This window comes from Oreochromis niloticus, linkage group LG12, assembly GCF_001858045.2.
Source record: "Oreochromis niloticus isolate F11D_XX linkage group LG12, O_niloticus_UMD_NMBU, whole genome shotgun sequence".
In the NCBI taxonomy this organism is placed as follows: domain Eukaryota; kingdom Metazoa; phylum Chordata; class Actinopteri; order Cichliformes; family Cichlidae; genus Oreochromis; species Oreochromis niloticus.
Genome location: NC_031977.2, coordinates 3701787 through 3712345, shown reverse-complemented (window position 1 = coordinate 3712345; position 10559 = coordinate 3701787). Strand labels below are relative to the sequence as shown.

Sequence of the window (10559 nt, the reverse complement as noted above, 5' to 3'; positions counted from 1 at the left end):
CCCCTTTTTTTACAAGAAAAATGTTCGCGCTCCCCCACCACCTAACCCCCCCGCACAAACACATCCTCCAAACACACACACCCATATTTTGTTTACAAACTCCATTGCGGTTTATTTCACACCTCAAATATTTAGTAAACAATTAAGCAAATACAAGTAAACGGCAATACAGGTAGTAATAAAATATACTACTAACTCTTTTACGCTACGTCCACACCTACACGGATATTTTTGAAAACGCAGCTGTTTCTATGCGTTTGGGCTTTTCGTCAACACGTAAACGGCGTTGCGATTCATCGAAAACGGAGATTATTTAAAACTCCTTTTTTTGCGTTTACGTGTGGACGAGGATTACAGAGTTCGTCACGCAACGTCAAAGGTATGTGCCTCTTTTCACGTCACGCTTTGCGCCACGTTATTGTTTACATGAGATGAATTGCAGAATGGCAGATAGAGACAAAATACTGTTAATCTGACTATCTTCAGGTTTTACACGCTTATATATACACACGCAGTTACTGTCCCTCCATTTAGAAAGGCAGAGGCGTCACGGTGTAATTATTTTACGTGTAGTTGTTTTTTTCCTGTGTAATAATATTCAGCATTGCTATCAATACATTTTTCAAAAATGTCTCTCTGTGCAAAATGGGTTTAAACACAAACAGCTGTGGGATACTGTTTGTCCGTGATTTGAACCGGGGGAACAAATTACGGCAGGATCAGCCTGATATTATTTGTATCCCACTGTAACTTTACTGCATAAAGAGCTAACATGTCCAAAATGTCAGGAGTAGTTATTACAAGAAGTGTTTGTGAACTAAAAATCAAGAATGTGAGATACTGTTTGTCCGTGATTTGGAGAGCCCAGCGCGTGCTCCTGACGCAGGGAAACTAATTTTGCAGGGGAGACCTACCTTGGCACTTGTGCAGGTGAAGCCAAAGGGAAGATATGCTTCACCATATTTTCCTGTCTTTGGCCTGGAAGGAAGTTGGTTTGGAAACATATTTGGCGATGCTTCATCTCCTGCTTTGCGTTTATGTGGGAGCCCCGTCAAAAACCTGTCCACAGTGTCCAAGCGCTCTTCTTTTTTTTCCTTTTCATACCGCGCCCCCCCTGCAATAGCTCTGCGCCCCCCCTAGGGGGCGGGCCCCACACTTTGGGAACCTCTGTATTAGGATGTCTTAGAGCTGATATTACTTACAATGACAAGAGTGCCTCCACAGATCTCTACATTGTGAGAATAGAGACATCCATACTGGGCATGGACTTAGTGACTGCCCTCCAGCTATGCATAAAAGGGGGATAATTAGTCCTTGAGAGTCCCAAGGTCTGTGCTACACTTCAGCAAACCTCATCTCTACCCACTTACTGCAAACAGGAATGTGAGTCTCCAGTTGCATTCGGATGTGCAAAGGACTTCGTACACAAAGTGAAGGTGTGACCAGGGAGTGAAGCCAATACAGCAGAAACTTCGATGCTTACCCTTGTCAGTCCGTGATGCTGTTTCCGCAGAATTCAAGAACCTTGAGGAACATGGAATCATAGAGAAAATTGATGCATCTGAATGGGTCTCCCCAATTGTAGTCACTAGAAGGAAAACTGGTGGCATACGCATGTGCATTGATTTGAGAGAACCTAACTAAGCGCTGGTTGTTGACAGTCATCCCTTGCCACTGATTGAGGACATATTGTCTGAGCTGTCATGTTCTCCACCCTGGATCTTAAATCCGCCTACCATCAGCTGAAACTACATGAAGAGAGTAGAGGGTTCTTTGCTTTCATTACACATGAAGGACTGTACCAGTACTGCAGAGTCCCCTACGGGTTGAGTTCGGCGCTTGTAGTGTTTCAAAAGATGATGACACAAATCCTAAGTGGCCAAAAAGGGGTGCAATGTTATCTTGATGATGTCATCATATATGGAACTTCAGAAGATGAACATGAGGCCAACCTGCGTGCTGTGATACACACAATCAACAATGCCTGAACTTCAGTGTTGACAAATGTCAACTCCGTCAAACTACTCTGAGCTTTCTGAGTCAAAAGATCGGTCCTACCTAATCTGAGCTATTACTCTTCATATGCTGTCCATCTGAGAACAAGGCACAATTTGCTATTGCACTAATCTATTATTTAATTATCCACACTTAACAACTCTTGCACCCAATCCACAATAAAGTAATGATAGAAAATGTTATAGAACCAAAACATTGCAATTGTGTTTATTATTATTGTTTTATACTTAGCTCTACAAAGCAATACACAAAGAACAGAAAGTCCCGTCACATGGGGTTTTTTTTTGGTATTTATTTAAAAAACATATGTACAAAAATGTAAAAAAGTTCAAGTCCAGACTATATAGACACAAACACACATGGGAAGAAAACTGGCAAAGTAATCATAAAGAATATTGGCTTTCTTGTATTTCCGGTGAGACTGAATGAGTTCTTTCAGGTCAACAACCAGGTGTCACTTCTGCTGTGCAGTAGGAGTGCAGCTTGTAGGTCGTGCAGTGTCTTGTTTAGATTGCAGCAGTACTCTGACCAGCAGTCGTGGTGCTTACAGCTCCTTTCTTCCCTTGCCTGAAGAAACAAGTGAGATTATCAGTGACAAGCAACACAGACCTTTAGTTTGTCATTTTCACACAGAGTTGTGCGTGTGTATTGTTCTGAACTTGGCTTACTTGTTGTGATTTTTTAGAATGTGTCGTCCAAGTGGGGACTCTGGATTCACACACTTCTTCATATCTGCTTTTGTGGTGACACTGAAAGATTTTTAAAAAGAGGTGTATTAGGAAGTAGCTGGAGAACACAGCAGAATCATGCCTCAGGTCATCTTGTGGACTCACATGATCTCTGTATGTGGACAGAAGATACTTGGGTAGTGTATCACTGGCTCAGCCTTGATGACCTTTGGGCTGATCCTGCCAATGTAACTGTAACACTTGCATTTATTAGATTTGCTGCCTGGTTGTCCTGTGTAGGAAAAGACAAGAGCATTACATGTTGATCAGCAGCCAAAATATCCATTTATATAAACAGGGTGAAGAAAAAAAAAACAAAGAAGGAAAAAAATAAGATTTTCACAGTACCTTGTGCACCTAGGATAAGCAAGCAGGCAACGAAGGCAGTGACTGAGTTCATAGTTGTGGCTGTAGGCAGATCTGCTGTTCACCGTCTCTGTCTTGAGTATGGCTCCTGATGCTGTGAAGCAGTAAGCAGCACGCTTATATACACTGCCTGCACAAGTGGCCCCACCCCCAAGAGGTGTTTTGCAACATTAATTTCACTTTCCAAAATGCCTTTCACTTTCTTCTTCTTTTTTCCCTCTACAGAGCCCGTTTCCCAGAATCATAGACTTCACCCATAGCTTTGGGACAAAGAAAGAAAACAGCAACAGTTGCCTCAGGGCACTGTTCTTTCTGATATTGTCCAAATAACAGAGGTCAATGAGGAAAATAAATGTCTGCTTGTTATACTGAAAATTGAATTGTTTGCACACTACAAAAGAGGGCATTTCCACATTCCTAAGTGCATGGTGGGATTCCATGCATAAACTTGCACAAACCTCTCCCTGACTTTCTCACTTAGGTAGGTTTAATGTTAAGGGAAAAGGTTTTATGGTTGTATGTGTTTATGTTGTATTTTTTAAAAGACTCAAGGCAAACACTAAAAAGGTTACAAACAGATTGCAAGCAACACAGGTCAGATGGATGGTAACAAAATATAGTTTGACTGAGTTAGTGATTGGGTGAGGAAGGTAATTGTGGTAGGACAGCTCAGATCAATTCAATTTTATTTTATTTAAATAGCACCAAACCAAAATTATTCAAGGTGCTTTCTATTATAAAGAAAGCACAATAATATCATTTATTATTGTATATAAAATACATTAATAAATATTATTATTAAATCATTATAAATATAATAATATAATAAAGAAAGCAGAGAAAACCCGAACAATCATGACTCCCTTTCTGCAAGCCCTTTAAAATGAGTCCAGTTATGAGCAACTGAAATGACAATTTTTTTTTAAAAAAGAGAGCGAATCTTGAGTATAAATGAGCTGTGCATTTAAATGCTGATGAACAACATGCATGTTCTATAAACCATGTGTAACTCACATACAAAGTCTAATCATAACTCATAAAGTGAGTAGTCAAGAATAGACATTGTTTTATAAATGGCCACCATTTAAGGAAAGGATATTTTAATGTCTTAAATAGCTGTTAAAATGTTTGTTTAATTTTGTTAAAATCAACTTATTACTCCATGACTAGCAGCATATGCACTTTTCTTCATTCATTCAAATATTGTATAATGTTTCCACTTGTACACTGTATACAAACCCAGCTAACATTCTTGTAGTTTCCCAGCTAACTGGGAAACTACAAGAATGCTAAGTCAGTACTTTACATTCACATAGATTACATCCCAAAGCAATTGCTTTTGTTTTGTCTGTATGTGTCCCTGTTTCAAATTATCACCGGTGATTTCTGTGGAAAAGTGATGTGAAACTCAAACAGACAGAGGAAAACACCGTCCCAAATGTTTCAGTTGAACTTTGAATGAACCCTATGAAAGTAGGGCCTTGTGTTTTGAAAAAATCAAGTTGGATCCACACATCCGAGTGCATCCCAAAAAAAATATTTTCATGTAAATTGAGAAATGAGAAGAAAGTTTGCAGATTATGAAGTATTTGTAGCATGCTATTAATTTCAAAAGTAGGATGTCATGCCATATAGAAGGCACTATGGCAGAACTAAATCAACATGCCATGAATCCAGTTGAGCTAAGAAGGGCTTTCACAACTTCAAATCATTGCAAGTCTGTAGATTTCTACGCAAGCAGTCTGACTAAACTAGTAAGAGTTTCACACATGGAAGTCTAAAACCATTACTAGTGTACTAGTATTGGCTACCAAGGTATATATTTTTAACGACTGCCTAGAAAAAAGTCCTGATTACTACCGAATTTTGTATGTACAAAGACTGATTGACATCTGCACCGGCACTAAAAAGCCGGTGCAGATGTTTCATCACTAAAGAGAAAGCATGGTTGGTCTCCAATTTAGATCAACCACTTAAGCCTACAAAAGGGAATACATGGCTCAGAGACTCATGTGGCTATACTCACCAAAAGCACACATGAAATCGTAAATTCATGTTCAACCCCTCCCTGACCCCTCCCATAGGATTGATGGGGGCCTCCACCATCATTCCCATGCTCTAAAAGACTGATATAGACAGCCTCAGTGACTACAGGCCTATAGCCCTCAAGTGCATAGTCATGAAGTGCTTCGAACAGATAGTGTCTCAGGACATCAGAGACTTTTTACTCCCCTCCCTTTGCCCCCCATCAGTTTGCTTACAGAGCAAATTGCTCGACGGAGGATGCCATCACCCTTCATAGAATACTGAGACATCTTGAGAACAGAAGCTAAGTCAGGATGTTAGTCGTGGACTACAGCTCAGAGTCCAACACCATAATCCCAGACATCCTCACCACCAATCTGAAACACCTTCGGATCCCCCCTGCCACCTGCTCCTTGATCAACATTTCCTCACCAATTGGTCTCAATCAGTCTGACTCGGCCCCCAACTCTCCATCCCACTCTCACTCAGCACCGAGTCTCCACAGAGCTGCGTTCTCAGCCCCCTACTTTATGCCCTGTTCACATATGACTCTACACCTACTCAACCAACATCATCCTTAAGTATTCCGATGACACCACCATGGTTGGGCTCATCTCTGATGGAAATGAGACAGGATACAGTGAGAGAGAACTTGTCCCGCTGGCTCTCAGAAAATAACCTGAAACTGAATGTCCTTAAAACAAAAGAACTCATAATGGACTTCACAGGAGGCACAGACAGGTCCACCCCCCTCTAATTAAAAAGGGAGAACGGGTGAAATCTCCCCACTTTCAGTTTTTTGTGCTCCCACATCTCTGATGATCTCACCTGGACCCGTAACACCATCACACTGGTAGAGAAGGTCCAACAACAGCTGCTCTTCCTCCGTGTCGCGAGGAAGAATAGCCTGGACCGTACGCTGCTGATGGCCTTCTACCACTCCTCAGTGGAGCAGCTTATTCCCCTGGGCCATTTGAACTGTTAATAAACACCCCACCCTTGCTCACCCATTTCGCCAATCTGAACAATGGTCTGAGTAACCCTCATCACTCAGGCCACTCACATACATACTCTAGACTCAGACCAAGTCTTTTTCCCTTGCTTTTGGGGTGGCTGTAGCTCAGGAGGTAGAGCAGGTCATCTGCTGATTGGAAGGTTGGTGGTTCAATTCCTGCCAAATATCCTTTGGTAAGTTACTAACCCCCACTTGTATAAATGTATGTTAGTTAGAAAGCACTGACAAAGCATAGACATAGGTGTATGTGACATGTTGTATAGGGAGCTTTCAGTACTTCAGGAGAGTAGAAATATAAGAATCAGACCATTTACTGTTACTTCCAAGCACTTTGATCTCCAATATGTGCCTTTCTCTTGTTTTGTATATGTTCCTCTAGTTTGTGTATATTCCCCTAGTTTGTATATATTACTCACAACTGTATATATCTCTTCTGTTTGCTACTTATTCCTGATTTTTGTACTATGCATATTCTTTTTTTTACTCCTGCAAAGTTGGTGTGTGTCACACTTGATTTTGTTGTACATGTACAATGACAATAAAGGGATATTCTATTCTATTCTATTCTATTCTATTCTAAATGGTAAATGGCCTGTATTTATATAGCGCTTTACTATTATATTTATTCCTTCTGCTCTTGTACTATTCACCATTAGAAACTTATATACAATAATAAAAATAAGTCATGCCTTGAAAGCATGAATTGAACAGCCACAAAAACATCCAGTTTCAATTATCCAGCAAAAAGAATACATTCTTGTGTCTAAGGTCATGGTCCTAAAAGCAATATTTCACTGAGGGAAAAGGGAAAGAATGTTAGCCAGTGGAAGAGGAAAGGGATCAAACTTAGTAGATATCATGAGACAACGTTTAAAACATGTAGTTTATTTATGATGTTTCACTTAGAGATGGTGACATGGTAACAGAGTGAGATATAACGTATCAGGAAAATTTCAACCCAATAAGATGAAGAAAATGCATATGGGATTTTTATAGTAAATAAGCAACACGTGAAGGTAAGATGTGCAGTGGAATTGTTAGATTTTCCTTTTAGGGGGAAAGAAGTTCAATTAGGTGCAAGTACTCTCCTTAATAAAGTTAATGTCCACAGGGCATGGTCCAGCGCTATTTTGCTAACACAAGTGTACAAGTGTGTGCTCTGGATTCAGGAACAGAAGTATAGAGAACAAAACACAAGAAATATAAGGTTAAAAGTATTATTATCATAAATATTTTTTTCTAGCTTTACTCCTCCATTCAGCAATTGGCATGCCGATTACATCGAGAGAGAGAGAGAGGTCCCCGTAGTCTGCAAGCCAATGAAGTAACCATTCCAGGCCAGAGGGTGGCGCTTGTCAAAGGTGTCTGGCACTCATGCTATGAAACGGTGTACTCTTGGGACATGCAAGAGGCATACGCTTGTTTTTCTTTTATTGTTCTTCTGTGAACCGTGGTGGAGACATGGATGTTAGTGTAAATTCCTATTGTACCGTGTTGGATAAAACAAGCCAATCTAAATTCCTTTGTTACACTCGCAGGAAAGACGGAATGCTTAGTGTGTGGTGAGTCAGATGTTGTTATTAGCCAGAGTCCATCTGAAATTTAAATCTTTTTTATTCGGAAAAAATACGTTTGTCCTTGGACATAAGCTAGGAGGAAAAGGAATTACTAGTAGTTTGTTGATGTTACGGCCTTTCTCCCGGTGGTATAAAACTTACAGTTTTAACTGACAGTGGAAGTCTGATGGGGAGCGCATTAGTTTCATCACACATGCGCACTAAAACGGGTTTCATCGTGTGCTGTAGTCTGACAGATGCTGCAAATGTCTGGAGTGTGGAGTACACTAAGGACAGCCTGAAGCACCTTGTAAGTATTCTGGGTTTCTTCTCATTCACTCAGTATACTGTCATAATTTCTGTCATCCCTGTGTGTTCAGGGTCAGCGGTTTGCCTTAAAATCTACAGAGGATTATGTCTTGAAACTCAGGTGAGACTACACTGTCAACTCCTGCATGCATCACTTCTTGCATGGGACTGTAAAAAGCCGTGGCCAGGTAAGTGAGGCTGAGTATGTCTCTTTGTTTCCCTCAGGGCATTCTGCAATAGTGGAGATGTGTCAGTTGCCGTGCATGAGGTTGGTGCAGAGCTGCATTTGGGATCCAGTCCAGAAGACCTGAGTATAACCCTGTCCAGACTGGAAGGGCCACAGGCCACAGACAAGTTGAAGGAGCTGCTGTTCACGATGGCTGACAGCCTCACACAGCTTGACAGTGAATTCACTTTGTAGTTGTGACTCTCATTTTATGCAGAATTAAAACTAACTTGCTTTTAGATCAGTACTGACTGTAACATGTCCCCTCACAGGTGGCCCCTCAAATGGACCCCCCTCAGCCAGTCCAGTGAAAAATTACCAAAGACGGCCCACAGGTATACATTTCTGAAATGGCTCTTGGCTTCAAATAACCAGCATAACATTGGCCAAACTCCAATACCGAGGATTCAAAATCTAAATGTGATGTCACACTGGCTGTGGCCACCTTTTCTATACAACCTAATGAATGTTTGCTCATAAATGATTCCATTGATGCATGCTTTCAGTCAGGAATGTAAAGCAGGACACACTCTCTACAGGTTAGAAACATGATTAAACCACAACAGAAACTTCCCGTATGTGTAATCCAGTATGGTTATGGTAGTTGAAGTTGGCTTGGATCAGGAGATGCTGCTCTTCATTTTCATGTGTGAAATTAAATTACCAGAGGCTGTACAGTGGATCATGTTGTGATCTGTTGTGAAATCAACAATAATTTTTTGCCACAACCGAAATACTTGGGAAATGTCAAATGGGTCTATCCTTTGGAAAGATAATGGAAATTGCCAGAAGGAAAGTAAGATTTTTGGGCTACAGGTGTACCTGTTAATACCTGTTAATTGTGGATCATATTAGAAGTGCCCCTTGTTCACCATGATGAATAAGAAAAGCTTTATTCATCCCAAAGGGAAACTCGTATATGATGAGGAAGAAGTAAGGAAAAAAAATAAAACAAAACCAAATAAACGATGGCTGCAGTGGACCTCTAAACAGTTTCAAACACTCAGTTTGACTGTACTACAGAGAACTTGGCATTTATTAGCCATTATGTCTTGTCTGGAGTAGTTGTTCTGCATGTTTTGTGAAACTGGCCCACTGGTACAGAACTCCAACACATAGATGTGGTTCTGCAAGTGTGGACTACCAGTCACAATAAACTTTAAGAAAATTTGAGCCTCTTTCAAGATTAAACATCATAATAAATGATAATGAATTAGCATTTATTTTCAGCTGTAACAGAATCTCTTCTAAATATATTAAAACTGTTTTAAGTGATTTTAAAATGGGATTTTCTTAGTGTGGGGTAATTTTGAGGCAAGTACTGAATACAATAATGATCTTATATCCGGTGCTTATATGTACATTGAAGTACTCCCATCTTTTTCAGTAAAAGGAGACATGTACATGTCATCCTTAAAAAGGTAATTGCGCAATTAAACGTTTTCATTAATGCAAAAATGTTCTCTTCTCCCTTAGAATTTGAGCCCTGGCAGCAGCAGAACAGTGCTCCAGCAATGACCATGAAGAAAAGACTTCCGGGGTCCTCACTCATCAACCCAGGGGTTAAAAAGTATGGTGTCTCTCACAGGACCTTAATAGAGCAGTGATGCTACTCATGTGAGTGAAAACAATCCACTGTCCATGTGTGTTTGCAGAAAGCAGCAAGCGACTGGCGTTGCCTTTGATGATGCAGATGAAGACTGATAGTCCTCCTTGTACTCATAGTCCTGCTGCGTAGCCAGAGATGAATGATCTTTTAATCCGCTAACAGAACATGAAAACCTCAGTGCATATTTATGGGATCAAAGCTTAAACTTGAACTGCTTTTTATGAAACACTGACTTTTTATGCTGTATAATGGTTGTCTCCAATAAATGATTGAATGATAATTTGTAATAAAATAACATAAGAAACACATTGCCCCCCTTTCAGGACTTGTTCTACTTTGAGAAAAGCACTTTACACAACTTGCCTTATTCTCACAAGCACTTGTTTTGCTTTGCAAGTGCTTCTAACATTCACACTCAGATGCATTGGAGAGCAATTAGGGGTTAGTATCATGCCCAAGGATGCAGATGGGGGTCAAACCACCAGCCAAGTTAATAGGTGATCTGCTCTACCTCCTGAGCTACTGCCAGCCAACACATCCGAGCTGCTTTCTTGTCCACTTTGTTTGATAAGATGTAGCAGTCAACTCGATTTAAGTTATTGTTTGTGCTGGGTGTTATCTAGGGAGGAAAGTACCCAGTAGATGTCTTATTGAGAGTGCTGTAGCTAAGATTAAGGATATAATTAATCCAGTGTTATTATCTTTGTGC

The 10559-nt window shown here is 40.4% G+C and overlaps 2 protein-coding genes across 4 annotated transcripts; one reads left to right on the top strand and one right to left on the bottom strand.

Annotated features, from left to right (window-relative positions):
• Nucleotides 1–2288: 2288 nt before the first annotated feature.
• Nucleotides 2289–3227, bottom strand: LOC100700523 (C-X-C motif chemokine 10). Its single transcript, XM_003459021.5, has 4 exons — nt 3093–3227; nt 2850–2976; nt 2685–2765; nt 2289–2583 (listed from the first exon to the last, which is right to left on the bottom strand). The coding sequence occupies exons 1-4, from the start codon at nt 3142–3144 to the stop codon at nt 2523–2525; spliced, it is 321 nt and encodes a 106-aa protein (XP_003459069.2). The 5' UTR covers nt 3145–3227; the 3' UTR covers nt 2289–2522.
• A 4300-nt stretch (nt 3228–7527) lies between these two features.
• On the top strand, nt 7528–10158 carry paxx (PAXX non-homologous end joining factor). 3 transcript variants are annotated; one of them, XM_025897184.1, is made up of 7 exons: nt 7572–7712; nt 7871–8016; nt 8087–8136; nt 8241–8419; nt 8514–8576; nt 9718–9811; nt 9897–10158. In XM_025897184.1, exons 2-7 carry the CDS (start codon nt 7894–7896, stop codon nt 9943–9945), a joined length of 558 nt encoding a protein of 185 aa, XP_025752969.1. In that variant the 5' UTR covers nt 7572–7712; nt 7871–7893; the 3' UTR covers nt 9946–10158. The 3 variants fall into 3 exon arrangements, with proteins under 3 accessions (XP_025752971.1, XP_025752970.1, XP_025752969.1); XM_025897186.1 differs by lacking the exons at nt 8087–8136; nt 8241–8419 and adding an exon at nt 8137–8203 and having other exon boundaries at nt 7528–7712; nt 7956–8016; XM_025897185.1 differs by lacking the exon at nt 9897–10158 and having other exon boundaries at nt 7537–7712; nt 7956–8016; nt 8241–8432.
• Nucleotides 10159–10559: the final 401 nt, after the last annotated feature.